Here is a 19,889-nt window from a genome sequence, read left to right as displayed (position 1 = left end):
TCTATGCATCCTTTTCTTTTCACATGTAGAAATCCTCATTAATTTCTTATTCAGAAATAACTGTTCTTGAGTACCATTTTGCCTATTTTTTGCCCAGTATGTGGCCTTTACTTGTGTATACAAATGGCACAACATAAAGATAGTGAATGTTTCATTTACTGATTAATTTTCTTTTGTTTATTTAAGAATATGAGAATTACCTTTCCTTATGCTAGATGTACATTCTAAGGAAATATATTCAACACACTTTCTATAGTTCTGCATATCCTATTTTGATTTCTGCCACAAACTGAAAACGAAGTTACATGTGTATAAGAAGTTTAAAAATAAGTTAGGAGTATCTTGTGAAATGTAACAGGAAATCTATGGAGATATATTTTTATCTGGCATTTGCTGTGGTGGGCAAAGATGAGTGTGTTGTGCCTTTCAGTTCCGTTTAAGGATGTTGCAGAAACTTGTGTCACATTTTTAGTCATGTGCACACATCAATCAGATGAATATATAATATATATTGCAATCATAACATATTTACAGACAGAGATATAGTTCTAAGAATAAAGTGAAATGAGTGGCCATAAAACCCCACAATAAAATGGTACTTGCAGAAGTTAATAATTCTAAGTTTGTAGCAATATGTTGTCTGTGATCATCTACACTCTGTTAAAGTGTGACTTCTCACTTATTGAATGAAAAACAATTGCAGTAATAGCAAATATATGTCACTAATACTAAAAGGTTGGTTTCCAATGGCAATAAATATGTAAGTTAAGGAAAAAGGAGAAACAGAAATAAAGATCCTTGAATAAATATGGGGTTGTTTTGCAATAATATTTATGTACTACAGCATTGAAATTCCGGAAGCAATTTCCCATTGAAATATTCATGCAATAGAATTGTTACCTATCAAGAAATTATGTGAAACTATACCCATGATAAGCAGAAAGTGGACTCAGTAAGTATTAAGAAACTTCCAGGCCTGTATTTTAGTATTATGGACTGGGTTAGTGGAGAGCTGCAAGCATCTTGCTCATGAAAACTGAGGTAGTGACTTCCAATTCTTCATTTAACTCTGGCATATGTCCATTTTTGTGCAAGAAAATGGGAGAAGGAACAAGAAAATAATATCAATTTCCTGGAAATTAGCAAGATTCCTCAACTGCCGTAAAGAAGTGGGGACAACAGCACCTAAATTAACAGGAACTTCAGGAGAAAAGATAATTTTCTAATTATTTTCTGTCAATCATTATATATGGACACATCTACACTAATGACACAGAGCATGAGAATGTGTTTTGGGTGTGAACTTCTCTTCAGTCTATGTTTGGAGTCCTGTACATATTTCTGAGCACCAGTGAGCATTTTGAAGCATTGATTTGTTCCAGTGTTGTCCTTAGATTGTCACGTAGTGTGTAGCACTTGCGGTGCAGGTGCAAGGCCTTCCATCAGTTTGCTCTCTATGCCTGCATAGAGTGTGCCAAAGATTGGCAGGTGATGCAGACTTTGTTGCTTGTTAAGATGTAATGTAGAGAGGCACAACAAATTGCACTGTCGTCCTTCCCTTCATATGCTGCATCAGGTGTACTGCAGGTAAGAGAGACACACACACTGATACTTCCATGATTGCTTGAGATTTAATAATGTAATATATTGCATTTGTGATAAAAAAGATTCAACATTTTGTCTAGTATGTGCCAGGTAATTTGTTTTGCTTGTTTTAGCTTTTCTCTCGCTATTTATGATTTGATTTGTCAGCTGAAAAAAATAGTATGGGTATCTGTCATACAAGAAAGCTCTTATTGTAGAAGGGATACGTCACATCTATGAACTTTTTTGACCTCAGAACACGTATCTTGGAGAAAGATATTTAAAATAAATGTTAACATATCTCTGTTAATTGCATACTGGACAAGTCTACTATTCCAGTGAATGTACTCTCCTTAAAGTTAGCAAAACTTAATTTTTATATTAATTTAAATAACTGTTAAGTTAGGAATTTTGAGGTACTAAATGAACTTAAATGAAAGGTAGAGATTGATAAAAATAGATCGGTAGATAGAAAGATAGATACATTACCTGTATTTTTATTGAATGTTTTGGCCTATTTAGTGTTTTTGCTGTTTTGTCAAGTTAAGCCAGTGTAAATTGAACAAAGAGGTTTGTATATAATTTGATTGGTGATGATGAAGAATTTTACTGAGGTGTAAATATATTTCTTCTGCAACCAAAGCAGAATGTTTTGCTTGGTTGTCCCAGATGGCTTCCTATAAGAAGAACATATTTAGATTGAGGAGCAGACGTTATTATTTGAGGACATTTGGGAGTCTTTTATGGATTATGTTCATAGAGTAAAAGATGCTTTATAGACATGCTTGACATTGCTATCCTATGTTTGTGTAATTTGGTTTTAAATTTGCATATGTGTAACAGATTAGAAGAAATGATTCATTAAAATAAGGATGTAGTAGTCAGTGATGTAAAATAAATATAAATTATTAATAATTCAATGGTACTGGAAAAGCTGAAAAGACTGATGAATGCCAACAAAATGTGTTATGTAACCAGCAACAATGGGTTAATATTTTTCTGTGTGGATGACTCAATTCTGAGTGATATTTTAAGTGCTGTTTTTGAAGAATATTTTGGATAGAACCCTTCACTGTTTATCACTAGGTGTGCATGTCTTTAGTGTCTCATTTCCTTCACAAACATATTAATCAAAGTGATTCAAAGGAAGAAGGTTCTCCCCTAGTTCTGCATTTTCTTTATGTCTACCTTAGAGCAAGATAGTTGATACCTGGCATTTTGAAGAATGTAGACGTCCACAGAATTGTCATTGTATACTCTATGTTGCCCTCCAACTCTGGCTTGCTCACTCCGTTTTATCTGGTGGTTGGGTGAGAAAGATGAAGGGAAAGAGGAGTTGCCTGTTTGTTTTCTTGTAAAATTCCTATTCTTTGCTTCTTTCCACTCTCTGTACTGCACTATTTATCCCATCATTTGATGGAGAAGAGTTATGCTCATCACTGATACCTGAGACATCTGTATTATTTTTTCCTCTGTCTTCAATAACTCTGTTTAAGAAAAGGAAGAATGTATAAATCACTCCAATTTGTCTATAACCTAAAACCAGCTTGTTTCTGGGCATATCTCACTTAATTCCTTCTTTTTCTTAAGAAATATGAAACAGATTTCATATTGTGTGAAACAGACAGTTCTGTCTTCACTGCCAAAATAGTTATTTTATGGAATATGTTTGGACCTAAGGCAGAGAAGAGAAATTTTTTGCTCACTAGTAAGATCCATGGTAGAGGATTAAGTTAGCCAAACCTGCTCACATCCCGGTAAGCAGACATATATATATTTCTGTATTTTTTGTAGGTGGATACAGTGCAGACTACGCAGCACCCTGGCCACATTGAGGAATCATGTAAAATGAATGTATGTGATCGTAAGTGAATTATTTATGAAATGACACTCCAACTCTAAGGGATGTTGGATCACAAAATCCATGAACTCTCTTTACTCTTATGTTAAGAAATTGATTCCCAGGGGGCAGGGTTACTGCTGAACTAAGTGGACCTTTAAAGCAAAGCTATTAGAAAAAAAAAACCCAAACATGATAAATCATGAAAAAAACCTCTGAAAACAAGAGACTCAGATTACTTTTTGGATACGCTTGGAGTGATATTAAATGGAGTAAAGAATTCAAAACAGGGAAAAAAATGGTACATGAGAAAGGTTTGGTAAGCAGAACTGATCGTAAGTAGAGGAAGAGGATCAAATACCATCTAATTCAGGCATATGAATAGGATGAAAAAACTCACCATTTTCTTCTTTGTTCCATCTTTGAAAAGACTGAAATTTGATTAGATTATTTGTTGAATTAGTAACTGGGAGATGAGTGTGAACAAGATTGAATTTTCAGTGTTTGAATCAATGAAGTATTTGTGGTTTGCTGAAAAAAAAAACAATAAACCAATCCTGATGACATGCTAGATAAACAAAGAAAAAAAATTATACCTCAGAACTGAAATTCTGGAAATTCAGAAAGAGTCTTAGTATTTGAAAATCTTTGTCCTGCTTGGGGACATGAGAGAGAGTGTGGAAGAGGATTCAAGGCAAGCAGAATTCGATCCTTCAGATTTCGCTGAGAAAAATGGCTCTACAAGGAAATTGAGGTAGATACAAAGAAACAAAATCAGGATAAATGACTGTCAGCATATAGGGAAATCAACAGTCACTCACATGATACACGTACAGTTTGGTTTCTCAAGACAACTGAATTCACTTGGCTAGAGCACTCCAGACTAGAATAATTTTATCAAGGCTTGTAGAGCTGCCAGTATCAAAACCATATATATAGAAATTCTCTGACTCTGCAGTCACTACTGAGTTACATGCATCACAAAAAAACAAAGACTAGAGTGCCAACTCCAATTTTATATATATATATATATATGTACACACACCAATTTTTATATTCATTTTATATATGTATTTGAATATGACACCATATATCAGTTTATGATTTAGAGAAAGGCTGAATGTTTTCCCCTAAATAATTTATTTAGTCATATTGTTCATCATAAGAAACAACAAAAGAGGATATTTGAAGTATTAATAATTTTTCATAAAGCTCTTTTTCTTAGGAATGAAGCATAACTTCAGCCCATTAAAGTTTGTGATGTAAATCTGGTATAACTGCATGAGAAAACTACATTATATTTGTAACACGACTGTATACTGTGGCTTGCCTTCATAGTACGGCTTCTCAACTGTATGAACAACAATGCTGAAAAATACTTTTTCTCTCCTGCTTGTGATGTGTTTATGCCTGAGTTAACTCACCCTTTGCGTTCATCTGTTTATTCAAAACAGATAGTCTGCCACTTTTTTCCACTTGGAGTAATTAGTTCTGAGTGGAGGAATTTATGATACAGTAGGGGCTTTGACCTCTTTATTGCACTGAGATATATTATCAAACTTCAAAGTCAATAGGCTGCTACCATATCGATTTTGTTTTCTGTGAACAAAATCAATGAGCAAAATTAAAATAAAAAAAATCAATTCTTTCATTTTTGAATTGATTCAGGTTTTCTACATGTACATTGTTTATTTAACCTTGATTGTTAGTCTGGAACTTTAGTAATTCTGCATAAAAGAACTTATAGAAATTAATAAAATACACAAAGAAAGAAAATTACAGTTAAGACATACAGGAATGAGAAGGAAAAAGATGCAAAAGAGATTTAAAAAGCACAGTTTTCTATTGTAATGTATTTTTTAGGAATATCAGTGAACTATAAAGATTGGTACAAATAACATTGTCAAAAAAAATCAGCAAAGAGGTTGTTTCTTTTGGATTTTCTATCCCTTTTCTTTAGTTCAACTCATGCTTGGAAATGGTATATGAAACACCTGCAGTCTATGGACCATATTTTGTGCGTTCAGAGCATTTGCAAATCTTACTTAAAGATGAGGAAGAAAAAAGAAAAAAACACCAAAATATTTAACATATAACATTTTGCAGAAATAAATGCATTAAGTATGCAAATATGTTTTGTGAAATTTTCAGCCTTTTTCTGAATATAGACATTATTTTAGAAAATAAATTTAACCTGGAATGTGTAAAGGCAATGTTAAGGACCTCTGGTCAGATTCTTATCTCAAATATAGCAGTTTTATTTCAATAAAATTATTATTCAACAGGAAATTAAATTAAAATTGTGTCTTCTGTGTTCTTGCCATTTCATTCTTCTGTATTTAATTTTTTGGTCAGAAGCAGTTGTGAAGAAAGACTCCTTAAAAAAAAATTTGTGCAACTACTGTAATTTTCACATTTCAGAGAGTTTAGCAGTCAAGCAATTTGTATGGAATAAAAGCACTTTTATATTGCCTCCTGCTACAGTACCAGTGGGGAAAGGGCAGCAAAACAGTGGGAGATCAAATGAGGAGTTTTTTCTTCTGTGACATCAACTTGCAAGACACTGGGAGCTTCAGAATTGCAAGTGGTAATATAGCTTTTATGATTTATTTCTTTCCTCTTTGCCTCCTACGGCTGCTTCATTGTTGGGCAGTGTCTTTTTTTATGTCAGAATGGGGGACTGAAAGATATTTGTTAGAAGTGACATTCTACTTTCTGTTTGCCATTGTCCTTCTTGGATTAGAGAAAAAAAAATACATCCATACGACTCTCATTTTCGTATCTTCTAGGAAGAGGTTAAGTCAGAGCTTTTAAAGCCAAATCTGAATTGCCTTACTCATATGACCAGGCCAAATATACCCAGAGATTGTTTGTATAAGTAAAGACCACTCTTTTTTCAGTATCTCTTTATTTTCATTTGTTTTATACAAGAACACAAAAGAGCAAGATATATCAGTAGAAAACTATGAGGGAAGTTGTAATATAAAATTTTTCTAGCTAGTTACAAAACAAGTTATATAAATTATTAGTAGGAATATTATATGAAGTGGAAACCAGTGGAAAAGGGAGCTGTATAGCCCAAGATCTTTTTTTCTCATCTTAATGGTTCTCCTGGTGAATGTGTACTGTCACAATTTGTAGAGGCACTCTCAACAATGCCAACTGCAATTTTACATATAAATGGAGAAGTAGATATGGTCTTCGCAGTAGTACTCAGCTTGCTAAACTGTCTGTCAAACCTAGACTAAAGGATTAAATTAAGTAAACTTTCACCACCCAGACCACACTTTAGTCTCAGGGTGAACAATACAATTCAATTCAAGTAAACTGTTTTTGCAAAGGCTCATAAACATTTTAACACCTTCACCTGAGATTTCTCAAGCTGATAAAAAAACTCTGTCTCTATTCTTCCTGCAAGCTTCATTTAGGGCCATAAACACAGAGTCTTGGATTTACCCACTCGTCATTTAAAAAGTCAGGATAATCCATGCTTTAACCTATTACTCATTTTACTCCTTGAGAGTCATTCAATAGATTGAATTTTGCTGAGCTAATAAAAGATATCTTTTTACTCTCAAATGCACTGGCTATATTTAAATTTCCAATGTATACTTAATTATGCATTCTTACAAACTCAATATTATCTCCCTCTTCATTGGGGAAAAATTAAGCTATTTTGCTTGTAGGCATAATATTTGACTTTCGACATTTCTTTTAGGGAAAACTACAAATATGTCAAGTGCTGTTCCATCTTCTATGTCGTTCTCAATATTTTACAAGAGTCTGCATTAAGAGCAAATATGAAGAATGTGACAAATGTTTTAAATCCTTTCTATCACCATGAACATGCCTACAATTTCATTGTTTAGCATTAAGCTCTTTTTTTTTTTTGTTAGAATGTGCTCCTGAAATACCAAGAAGCCACAATTGAATTACTATTCTCCATCATACCCCAACAGATTACTACTTGGGCAGTGAGTTTTCTTTTGATCTTTAGTTCCTAGAAATGGCATCTATCACAGGAAACCAGTTTGTTGCCCTTTCTAAGGAATTTATGGCACTTATCAGGAAAAAAAGAAAAGGTTTGTTATGAGCCCTGGCAGTCACCACAGAGCCCTCAATATTGCTCAGTGGTGGAATTCAAGAAAGGCATTAATGTTTCTACATTTAGTTTAAAATTAATTTTTATTCAAATCAGATTAGTTTTCACATTTAAACAGTCTTAGTTTATGCCAGTAATACTATTTTGAGTAGCAAGTGTCAACCAAGCCAATTTTCAAAAAAAATTCAATTATTTATTATTTATACATATAAATACGCTACTTTTTTATATATTATCTATGAGAAATATGACAGAGGAAAATGTTCTACAGGACTTTAGTAAACTAATTATGCTCTATAGCCTATCTTATCAGGCTTAATTATCTATTTATGTTATATTTTGCAGAGTTTTTATTCAGGAAAGCAGGATTTTCAATTGGCTTTTGACACAAAATAGCCCTTCTTTAAACTGTGAAACTGTGTGCTGACAATTGTTGTTTCTGCATAAAAGGTATCATTTCTCCAATATTCTTTAGAGCAATTTTTTTAAGCAAATATGAGCAAAAGAGTATATAAACTAATTAACCTCAGAAGAAGTGTGGGCATAATTCTATATCATAAATGTCCATCTGCTTTTCCTTTTTATTCTTAGAAGAAGGATTATTTTCTTCTGCTATCCAGCCCTGTACTGTGAGAATGGTAAAAGCATACAGGGAGTAAAGACAACTCTAGCCAGTCTCAGCTTTCACCTCTAAGAAGGGAGTTAGCATGTAAACAGTTACACATGCATAATTTTAAAAGGTGAATCAGGATTATTGCAAAATTTGGCATCTCACCTACCTGCATCGTGTCACACTTAGTAGGAAGTAGGCATTTTGGGGCCCCTTTCATTCAGCCTAAGTTGTTTTTCTAATATTTAGGATGAAACCTTTTTTCGTGTCTCTTGACCTGAGTCTACAGAGAGACTTAATCTCAGAGGAATTTTATATGTGTTCAAGCTCAAAACCTTTCTGCATCTAATGTCAGTTAACATGGAACACATTTAAGTAGAAATGTCTCATCACACTTGGTTTGTTTTAGCATATATCTAATGGTAGAAGACAGTTTGTGTATTTGACTTTACTAACATCACAACACCATTTCTATGGAGGGGAAGAAAATCAGTCTAGCTGTAGAAGGGCTAGAAACCAGAAAATCAGTCTCTGTTCCTAGATCTGCCTCTAGTACCCACTTCTTTTGGGCTACACCTGTGAAAAGGATAATTTTCATTGTCTCAGTCAGAGAAAATTCTTTGATGCATTTTGTTTTGTGAATTACCTACAAGGTGTAGTTATGAGATCCATAGAAATGTCTGTAAAAAGTAGTATCATATTGTAGAAATGCTTCATGTCTTCCATTTCACTGAAGATGGGAGAACTGTTTTTCAGAGCAAATCCTTCTTTTGCTTAACAGCTATGAACTGCCTCCTGGCCAAATTATTTGAAACAGATATTAATTTTCATCATTATGTATATGGGACAGTTACATATATCTATACTTCAGTGCACTTTTGTCAAAGAATGCTTTAGATTTAACCATGCTGCAATTAAGGAAAAAAAAATTACAGGTTGCATTTTTTTTCCTAAAAAATCATGTTAAGTAAGCAAATGAAACAATATTTTTGGTTTTGAATATAGATAGCATATCTGGTTTTATACAAGTATTTCACATCTGTGAAGTGTGAATATATTGACATGGTTAGTGGGTAAAGTCTTTCAATGAATTGGAGAAAAGACATGGAAATAACAAATTCAATAGTATTGTGAAACCATTGATTATATACTCAGTGCTGGCAGTGACACAACGATACATGAGCTTTGTCCTGAGAAGCTTATGTTATAAAGAAAAAACTAGACAAGCTGCGGGAGACTCAGTGTTTTTCTTGTTGCCTTCATCCTGCTTCCATCCCTCATTTTGAAATACTCCCTGTGGAGGGCATTAAAAAGTTGTGAATTGAAGCTCCAGGGAGCCTGAAAGAAGCAGCTATAAGCAGTGTTGTGGAATACAAAGGGTAGACTTCCTGATGCAATTAGTCAGGTGTTTCCTATGCATGATAAAGAGTTTATAGTGCAATGAAGATGGTGAAAGGAGAATGCAAATAGTACAGTTACATGTGTCTGTAAAGTTTATGTCATGTCATGACATCATGTCATGCTCACCTTGTGTTTCCGACACTTAGAAGCACGTGAAGTCTGAGCATCTTGCAGTGATAAGGAGTTGATAATTTCTGGTTTCCTGTTGAGTTCAGTTTTTGATCTTTCAAGGAAGATCAGTTTGAATATTTTTATGAATCTGACCTAGTTCTTGAGCAAAGCTTGTGCCTTTCTCATGTACGGACATTGGATCATTCCTGAAGAGCTTGAAGGGTAGCAGAGAGCTAAACCAAATAAAATCCCTTGAAGCAGCCTCTAGTATTCCTTTATTTTTGTTACATTGATGGTGTTAATTTCTAGCATTAATATTGAAATAATGAAAAGGTAAAGACATAGGGGCAATACTAATAAACTGTTTTTTAATTTTCAATCTCCCACTTAAAAAGTAAATTTAATTTTTAAATATAGCATTGGATTTTTAATATAACACAATTTCATATTGTGTTGTGGAGCACTTCCATGCAGCCTTCTGCACTTTGCTTTGAATCATTCTCACTGAAATTAGAACTGTCAGTGAGAAGCACCAGACAGATTTTGATTTCACTCAAAAAGTTATTTTGGATAAGATAACTTTTGAAAAATATATACTGTTTTTATACAGGTTGTTAGGGTGTTTTTTATATTAATTTTTTGTTGCTTTGATTGAGTTTGTGGCTTATTGTAATACATTTCAAGGTAAAAAGTGCTTTCAGAAAAATAGGATTTATAACTATGGGAGGTCAGACAGTAATGTCAGGATTTCTGCTTCACAGAATTCATTGCTGTAAGTAATTGTAGAAGATGATACATTAGCAAGTCTTGAAACAAGACAGAAGATTTTTGAACTGCTATTTAGTCCATTAACTTTCTACAATCCCCTTGATATTTTTTTTAGATTTCTGCTTATATATAAAACATACAAACAATAGGACATATTCCTGTCTTGTTGCCTACTTCAGTAAAGGCTGCATTTATACCATGAGCTGCATTAATTTCAAATGAATAATCTGTTTACTACATTGAACTAGGAACTGGGAATTCGGGAACTTGTTCATGACACTGACCTGCTACCCTGGGATGAAAGAAATCACCTTAGATTTCTGTGCCTTGACGGTCTGGTGTATTAAATACATATAGGACAGCTTACATTACAGGACATGATGAGAATTGCTTAAGTAAATTCTACCCATGGTATGTGAGTGTCAATGGGATTTTACTGATTTATGCCCTAATATAAAGTTTAGGTAAAGTCTTCATCTACACATGTACAGCATTTTTGCATGTTGAAGATAAAAAATTAGAATCATGAGGTCTGGCATAATAACTTCAGCTTTGTCATTTTCAGAATAATAATTTTTTCCCCTCTTAATATGATGGGGAAAAAAAGGCAGAGAATTGTCCCTTAAAATGTAACCTTTACATTTTTTGCATAATTTATTGTAAATATGATAAAACATGTCTCTTATAGTGCATCGACTCTGCTGGATTTCTCATATTCTGGCTGTGTTGAACTGCACCAGGAGAGAACTATAATAACTATTATAGTTCATGTAGGAAACAGTGCTGAATTTTCAAAAATATTTCCTATTACTTCCTCCAGTGATTAACTCTTTGAAACAATATGGCCCTTAAGTGTCAGTACCAGACAGATGTACAGATGGTTATCCACATCTTGCAGTAACCTGTGTGAGTTTAGTCAGGTGTCAGGTGGGAAGATTCTGGACATCTGTATCATCTCCCTGGCTTGTGCATGTGCCACTCAGGGCCTGTACAGATGCACTAGCTGCTTCCCTACATGCCATAACCAGGAAAGATAAGGCAATTGGAATTCTTGTCCCCAGACATGGATATCAATGGTTGGAACTTAAGACTGGATTCATAACTCACTGTGTACACTTCATGATTTTTGCACATCAACAGATTTTATGTTGCACATATCTAATACCTCAGTTTACATATCAAACATTCATAATACTTTGCAGTAGTGCATTTTAGGACAGAATATAAATATGACAAATCTCTTTTTTTAGGAAAAAATAGAGTGAATAACGTTATCTAAGAAGTACTACTATTTAAAAAAATGGAAGATCAAATTATCACTAAATCTTTTGATACTTAGTTCTGCAATCCATTGAAGTTCTGCTGAAGAGATTTGTACTTTGTGGATGGAATGGCTGCCAATCATTCTTCCCTCATCTATTATCTTATTCAAATTAATACTGGTAAGCTTGAAAAATCATAAGTAGCTTTAGCCATTCTGTAATCTGCTTTTAATAGGAACAGGAATGGAATATAGCCCATATGGTAACCTGGATGATCTGTCTTGAATTATTTCTGGGATAAGATCAAGTACATACCTGAGTTTTGGTTACATACCCAATCTCAAATTATTTTCATTAAAAAATAAAATCTCCTTTAAATACACTTAGACTGAGGCCATCTGTTAATTTCATAAACCCTAGAGCCTCATCCTAAGTTTTTATACTGAATAAACCTTTCCTACACTATCTTACCATGGAGGTCATAACATCAGAGGAGGCAGTTGTGATATGAGCTTGGAGTGCGACATACTGGAATGAAAGGATGAAGGGCACTTGACTTCTAAAAGATTTCTGACTCAAGAAAGTAAAAGGAAAATATGAGTCAGTGACTTCAAGAGGGTTTGAATCAGGTTTTTGTGTGGTAAACTGTCAAATTGTCTGATGTTATATATGACTAGTTGAGGATAAACAGTGTGCTACTTCGTAGTAAAGACTTTTCCAAGTAATGGTATCAAGCTATAATAGAATAATAAAACACTTTGTATTTTTACCAAGTGATGTGTTTCTGCTAATTGAAAGAGTAGGTAATTTTAGAGAGACAGAAAAAAGGTAATTTAAAAAAAAAATGCAATATTAATTTAAAACTCTGGGGGTTTCAGACTTGTGTTTGAAGCAATAGTTCTATGTTCCTATTTCTGAGATAGTCATTAAGAAGAATATACAGCAGAGGAGTCATAATTTTGACTTCCCTTTATAATTATGGATCCGTATCTGTATTACCCTGTCAAGAGACTAGTACAGCTGCTTAAAAAGAAGCCTTGCTTCAGCAGTGAAAAAGCAGCACATCCTTTTTTAAAGCTAAGAGCAAGCATGCAAATCCTAAAATGATTTATCACCAGGATGGTGTGGGGCACTTCTAAAACAGAGGGTTCCAATCAAGCTGTGTGAAGTCTGCAGTGATACGAGGGACAGCTTTTCTGATTGTCAGAAGGTGCTATGGGCTAGAAGTTTGCTTCTGCATTTCAATGGCAATGTGAAGTGCTGTGAAAACATGGAGTCTTAATATGTGTAAAAGTTCCTCATATTTTTTTTCCATGTAGACTTCAGCCAGTTTAAAATACAAGAAGAAATTACATTTCCTTAAACTTTTATTAAAGTTGGTGGATTTCCCAAAGATATTGCTACCTGTCACTGAGAGCTATTGCTGAGACAATTGTTTATTGTGGTGTAACAATAGCATCACATTCCTTAGAGTAATATGTGAGAATTGGATAACATAATGGACTTCCAGGGCCTTTGTGAAACACCCTTTTTTTTTTCTGATTTTGTATTAAATAAGTACCAGCCTGTGTTTGTGGGTTAATATATGCATACCATTTGGAATGTACTTAGTGACATTATGTAATTCACAGATGTTTTATTATTCATAGTACTGTTCATTCATAGCTCTCTGTAGTCACTCTTGTGCAAAAAATCTAATGAGGGAGAGTTTGTGTGTATTTTGCTGGTCCTTTAGTCTTGTCAAATTCTCATTCACTCAATTCACAGAGGGATGTGGTACCCTTTACTGCATTTTGACTCATAGAGTGGAAAGGAATAAAAATATGGATTCCTCATAATTTGTGTATCTTTATTTCCCATTGTAAAAATACAGGGTAGGATGCAAAAAATCCCAGGATCTTATCTTTCCACTGTATTTGGATTGTGCTGCAATTTATCCCTTTGAGAGGAGGTGGTTAGTATAAGTATTAGATAAGAGTTTTATACACACTTTTCACAAGCATAAATGAAATCACACTGTTACAGACAGAAGTGAACTAAAGAAAAACAAGAAAGCTCCTCTGTTTGTGTTTTTGTTGTCTTAAATCATATTAGAAAAGCTTTCTCCAGCTGGTTTACCAATTCACTTTCCTTGATTTCATCATCTGATCCGCACCATGATCAGCACCAGACCACTAGCTGATGAAAGAGAAAGTCATTGTTACTGATTGCAGTGGCATTTGTCATTTTCTATTATTAAAAAAAACCACAGTGTCTCAGAGCAGTAGTTTTACTGAAAAAATAATAAATCATAAGAATTAAATGATCTTCAAAAATCCTTATGGGAATCAGAATTTTTATTCAAAAATCCTTACTGGAATCAGAATTTTTATTCAAAATTTTGATACCTTTTTTTTTAAACCTCTTTCTTTGTTTTCTTATGAGTTATCCCTTTTATTCCTGTGCCTAATGCATTCTTCATCACATATTTTTGAGCCAGCTTTTATCTTTATCCCTGCTTGGCTGGACTTTTTGGACTGTATAAACAATTAAACCCTTTAAGTGTTTTTTTTCTATCACCTTATTTATCATTATTTTATTGCATGTTATGTTATCATTTTAATTATTACCATGAAATATAGTAATTCACTTGGTAAAAAGTTTATTCTCACTTAAACATTCAGTTCTTTAGATTTATCTTGTGGGTTTTTTACATACAGTGGCAAGTTCTTGGAATAGTGTTTTCTCCTTTTTTTCCTGTTTCTCCATGGGGAATTATTCTTCCCTGGGAATGCTTTTGGTGAAAATTGAATCTCACTGTGTTTAAGTACCCTGGTGTGCAGGTCTGTCATCTCTGACTACCTGCCTTTGTGGAAAAGACAGGTGTGGTCCTAGTAGCTTAGCCTATCTCTGACTAATGTCTTGCAGGAAAAACAAAGCAATTTGCAATGTTCCAGCTTTCTTTGTTGGGCTAGTAGTAGCCTTGCCTTTGCAGAGTCTGGGATCAGTATTAGGAAAGTAAATAGATGGAATAACAAATCTGACAGTTTTGTAAATGCAGTACTTTTCCACTTTAAGTGTTTTGAAACTATGCTTTTGATTTATTTAATATTCAGTCATTCACTTTGGAGTTCTATTCATTTCACTGCAGAAAATACACATGTAAAGCCCTTTAGAGCAAAACAAAAGCTGCAGTCAAAATGCTGATTAGGAGAGTGCTGAAAAACCCAAGGAACACAAAGACTAGTGTAAAATCCGAGGCAGAGATGGAAAAGTTGAACTTTCTGTCACATTTAAGAAGAGTTAGTGCAAAAAGCTATTAGGTTTTTTTAATCACCTGTATCTAGTGAATTTTATTAATGTGAAATATGCTCCTGAAAACATCTTCTCTGCTACTATTCTAGTTTCCCATGACTGTGTTAGTGATTGACAAACTGCAGTCTTCATGTTGGATGAAGGTACAAAACTTGGTATTCAGAGCTGTGTCATATTTGTAGAATTTTCTAGTACAACTTTTCTAATAGTTTTCTAATAGGATAGTTGGGTCCAAAACCCCTCTCTGAAGTCTAGCAGTGGACCATGTTTAAAATTTTTAGGATGTTCCTGCTTGCTGAATAGAAGGGGCAGAAAATATAAAGCATGCACTGTTCATTTTGCTTCAACTTGAAAAATTTATGTAATATCAAATGAAGGATATTTTGGCAATATAGCTTACATAAGGTCCCCCAAATGGTGAAAAAAGCCTCTTTGGGAGCCCCAGTGGATATCTCAGAACTCCTTCTGCAAGCAGGCAATACAATTAATTCTAATTATGTGCTCTGCTTCAGTTTTTGGTTGACTTTGTGAAGAGTAATGGATTAAGTTTTTTAATGAATTTATTTCTAAACTTGAGGAGCAAACAAAAATATTTGATTAACGCCTATTATAAACCAGGAAATATTTCAAAAAATATATCTGTTCATTGAGAACACTGGTATTTTCTAGCCTTTTAGTTCATTCCCCCTCATGTCAGAGTTAGAAACTGAATGGATGTTGCTAATCTTACTCAGGCAGATTGATACCATCTTCACACTGTGCAAGGGTACCAAGAAAATTTCCAGTCATGGAGATCATATTATCATACACAGGAGCAACACAGGAATTATATTCTGTCTCTGGTTCTTTGTCAGCATGATAGCAGTTCCCAGATTTAGGTCTGATGAATATAAATGGACAAGAATATGTATTCTACACAATGTATAAAGCAAAATGCCCAGGGCAAACTAGCTTCTGTTTGATTTTATGTGGAAGAAAATATAAAAAGCAGCAGTTAGCTTCTGCCTGTGTTTGTCCCTCTAGAGTTTCTTCTTCATTCGCGAAGATCACCTATTGGAGACAGCTTGGTATTTTTCAATTTTTGCTTTTATATATGTAGAGAACCCTGCAAGGAAGGAATACAATGGAGAAGGATGAGACAGCTGATATCTTGAAACAGGGCTGCTCACTGTAATGCCAAAGGAAGATAGGTGGAAAAATACAAATAATGAACAGAGCTACAGAGTTCTGTAAAAGGAATAATTTTTGTCATGTGTAAATAGGTTCCAGTTACAGAATCACAGAATAGTTAGGGTTGTGAGGGACCTCTGGGGATCACAGGGTTACTTAGAGCATGTGACACAGGAATGTGTCCAGGTGGGTTTTGAATGTCTCCAGAGAGGGAGACTCCATGACCTCCATGTGCAGCCTGTTCCAGTACTCTGCCACCCTCAGTGTAAAGGAGTTCTTCCTCATGTTGAGATGGAATTTCTTGTGTTTTAGTTTATGGCCATTGCTCCTTGTCCTGTCACTGGCACCACTGAAAATTCTGGCACCATCCTTTTGATATTCAATTTAAAAATATTTTTGTGTTTTGATGAGGTCCCCTCTCAGTCTTCTCTAGACTAAACAGGCACAGTTCCTGCAGTCTCTTCTCACTGGAGAGATGCTCCAGACCCCTCATCAACTTTCTGGCCTCTGCTGGACCCTCACCAGTAGCAATTTGTCTTTCTTGGACTGTGGAGACCAGAACTGAACACAATACTCCAGATGTAGCCTGTAGGGCAGAGTAGAGGGGGAGGATCATCTCCCTAGGCCTGCTGGCCACACTTTTCCTAATGCACCCCAGGATATTATTGGCTCTCCTGGCTGCAATGGCATTGCCAGCTCATTATCAACTTGTCATCCACCAAGACTCTTGGGTTGTTCTCTGCAGAGCTGCTCTTTAGTGGGTCATCCCCTAACCTCTGCTGGTACTCAGGGTTATTCATCCCCTGGCTCAGCACCTTATGCTTGCTTTTGTTGAACTTCATTAACTTTCTCTCCACTCAACTCTCCAGCCTTTCAAGGTCCTGCTGAACAGCAGCACAGCCTTCAGGTGTATCAGGTACTCCCCCCCATTTTTTATCATCAGCAAACTTGCTTAGGCTGCACTCTAGTCCAGGCTGCTGATAAACAAGTTGAATAAGGCTGGATCCCTGGGCAACACCATTGATTATGGGTCTCCAGCTGGATTCTACTCCACTGATCATGACTGTCTGAGTTCTGCCATTCAGCTAGTAACACCATTTAAATGGAGGATGCTGGAAGAAACTTACCTGATTTGAAATAAATAATTAGATCCTTCACATAAATATTCCATTTACCTGCATATTTGAGAAGGGAAGCTGGAAAGACCCTCTTCTCTGGCACAAAACCAGTCACAATACAATGAAGATTTAAAAACTAAGCACAAAAGATTTTATTCATTTTTCTATAACATAATTTTTAATATATGTTGAATTAAAAATCTAAGACAATAAATGTCCTGAAGTGAGCACAAAGCTAGAATTCACTGACTGCTCTTCAGTGTTGATGCTGCACACTGCGGGATGACAATTTTGTTGTACTCTCAATCAAGGTGCTGGGAAGAAGACCAATACTTGAGTAGAATGAGTAAGAGATTGCTACATTTTGGTATAATACATTTATCCTGACGTAGAAACAGAAACTTTAAGCAATTTCTTTATTTAGGGAGATGCTTGGGAAGATAAAAGATTCTATAGATTTACGACTTGCCTAATGGTCTCTTTCCAATTACTTAATGTCCTCATTTGTCTGAGGCTAGAAACACTATTCCTGCCAAGGCAGGCAATCTCTAATGTGTTGATATTTTTAATCCTGAAATACTTCTTGTCCTTAATCCAAATAGGGGCTTCATCCTCTTAACATGAGAAGTTTTCCTCTTTGAGGAATTCCTGTATCAATAGACCAGTTGAGTCTATTTCGTAAATGACATAATAACTGTTTGTTTTTGTTTCCCAAGAAGGGCTTGGACATTTCTAAATGTTCAGAGAACTACTAGGTATTTAGAGTTGTATGGTTGCACCCCAGAGCTGCTGCTTTAGGTTTTTAGTGGCTTTTTTACCCCCTTCTTTTTGTTTCTGGTGAAGATTGCCTGCTGAAGCTCTTCAGGAAAGAACTGCAAAACCCAACCAAATTCTTACAAAATCATAACTGTCATGGGGTGTGTATATAGTTAAAATAAGAGAGCCATGCAGTGATCAATCAATGTATGCAATTAAAACCTGCTGTTATTAATATTATAGTTTCTGTGTTTGTCAGTCAAGTAAATATAGTAGCAGAATGTAACTTAAAGGTTTGCTTACTGTCTTTCATGTCTTTTGGGGGATGAATTCCAGCCTATAAATCTAGACATATTATACACAATGTGATGTATGAAGTATAAGGGGGTGAAGACCTTTAGTATACACTTAGGTATAAGAGAACAGCAGAAAAGGACTAAGGAGGACTTGATTTACATGAACTAGGTGTAAGAAAATGAAAATCTCATTGATGCATATTCTGCAAATATTTCATACTTAATTCTGCTAGTGTTTGTTATTTTTGTCTGTGATTTCTACCTACAAGACAAAGATAAAGCAGCTGTTCTAATTGTTATGAATAATTTACCTTTTAGTTTCAAAAGCACTGATATTTGTACTTTAGGAATACAAAAAGGAAAAAATGAACTTTCAAAGAAATGGTAAGCAGAATACTTTCACAGTCTTTATGATGAAACATTCCCTGTTTGTTGCCCATACGACAGCTCTGGCAACATTATAAATCTTTCTAACCTTCCTCTTCCAATTTAGCTATACTCATGGGGATATATGTTGAGGGCATCTTAAGCATAAAGAAAACAAAGATGCTAAGATACAAAACAAATACGACAACTAGAATTTTTAACCTGTGTGGGTTTGGAAAGGATTTATACTGTAAATCAAAGGGAAATTCCTTTGTGCCTCTCTTCTTTTTAAAAAATTCACCTATGCTTTTTTCTCAGTGCCAAGACTGTTCTATTCTGTCTCTCAACTTTTATATTCTAGAAGTGCATGGATTAGTTGGCTGTATAAGAAATTCAAAATATTGTCCATGTTGGCATATATAGACTCTCTAAGTATTCGGCAATTAGATTTATGTGCTAGGGTAGTGATACAGAAAAATTTCAGTCCCATCACTTTCGCTATGGAGCATGAGGGAAAGCTATGGAAATAGCATATAAGCTCCTGGCAGCCAGGAGTAGTAACCCTTTCTTTGTATTTAACTGCAGCCATATTGGTTAGCCTGTAAGGATGCATAAGTCATCCTTTATGACTTGATGCTGGACTTATAGAAATGAAAAGGTTTTTTTTGTAGGAGGTAAAGAAGTCTTAAAATAGATAGGGGAACAAAGTGAAATAGAACCTGAAGTGAAGAAAGAAACTATCCTTCACTCCCTATGATGAGGCAAAATAAAGAAATAAATGCACCAATAAATAAGTTAATAAAGGTGCATAATGTGACCGAAAAAAGAGAGTATTTTCCTTATATAGTATTTAAATGACCTTGCAAAAGAAAAAAGTCACATTAACTGGTAATGAAATGGGACAAGGGCAGTCCTGCTGTCACAGCACATAACATCCCCTTTCAGTTTTTAGTTTATTGCTTGCTGTTCAGGATTTGTTTACTTTGAATTTTAAAATTAAATTAATGAGTAACAGTAAAAAATTAGATGTTATTTTTGGTCAGAATAATAAAAGTGAAGTTTTAAACAGCCTCCCATATGGTGATCCAAGCACAAACAAAGGAACAGAAAAAGACTTCAAAGGGTCTGCAACTCATGGAGCAAAGGAAGTAGTGTATTTGTTGATGCTTCTCCTTATCCCACAGAAACTCTTCTGTATATATACCTCATAA

General features: G+C 34.7%; 1 protein-coding gene across 7 annotated transcripts in view; it reads left to right on the top strand.

Moving 5' to 3' along the window:
- PCDH7 (protocadherin 7) overlaps nucleotides 1-19,889 on the top strand; it is a 272,710-nt gene that overhangs the window by 48,304 nt on the left and 204,517 nt on the right. For 3 of the 7 annotated variants that reach the window (XM_039551546.1, XM_039551543.1, XM_039551542.1), the window contains exon 2: nucleotides 3,379-3,438. The exons of the other annotated variants lie outside the window; for them this stretch is intronic. In XM_039551546.1, coding sequence (XP_039407480.1) covers nucleotides 3,379-3,438 — 60 coding nt within the window. The remainder of the gene's footprint in view (nucleotides 1-3,378; nucleotides 3,439-19,889) is intronic. 7 annotated transcript variants of the gene reach the window in all.

This window comes from Corvus cornix, chromosome 4, assembly GCF_000738735.6.
Source record: "Corvus cornix cornix isolate S_Up_H32 chromosome 4, ASM73873v5, whole genome shotgun sequence".
Lineage (NCBI taxonomy): Eukaryota > Metazoa > Chordata > Aves > Passeriformes > Corvidae > Corvus > Corvus cornix.
The sequence above is the reverse complement of the archived record's forward strand: the minus strand, read 5'-3'. Positions and strand labels throughout refer to the sequence as shown.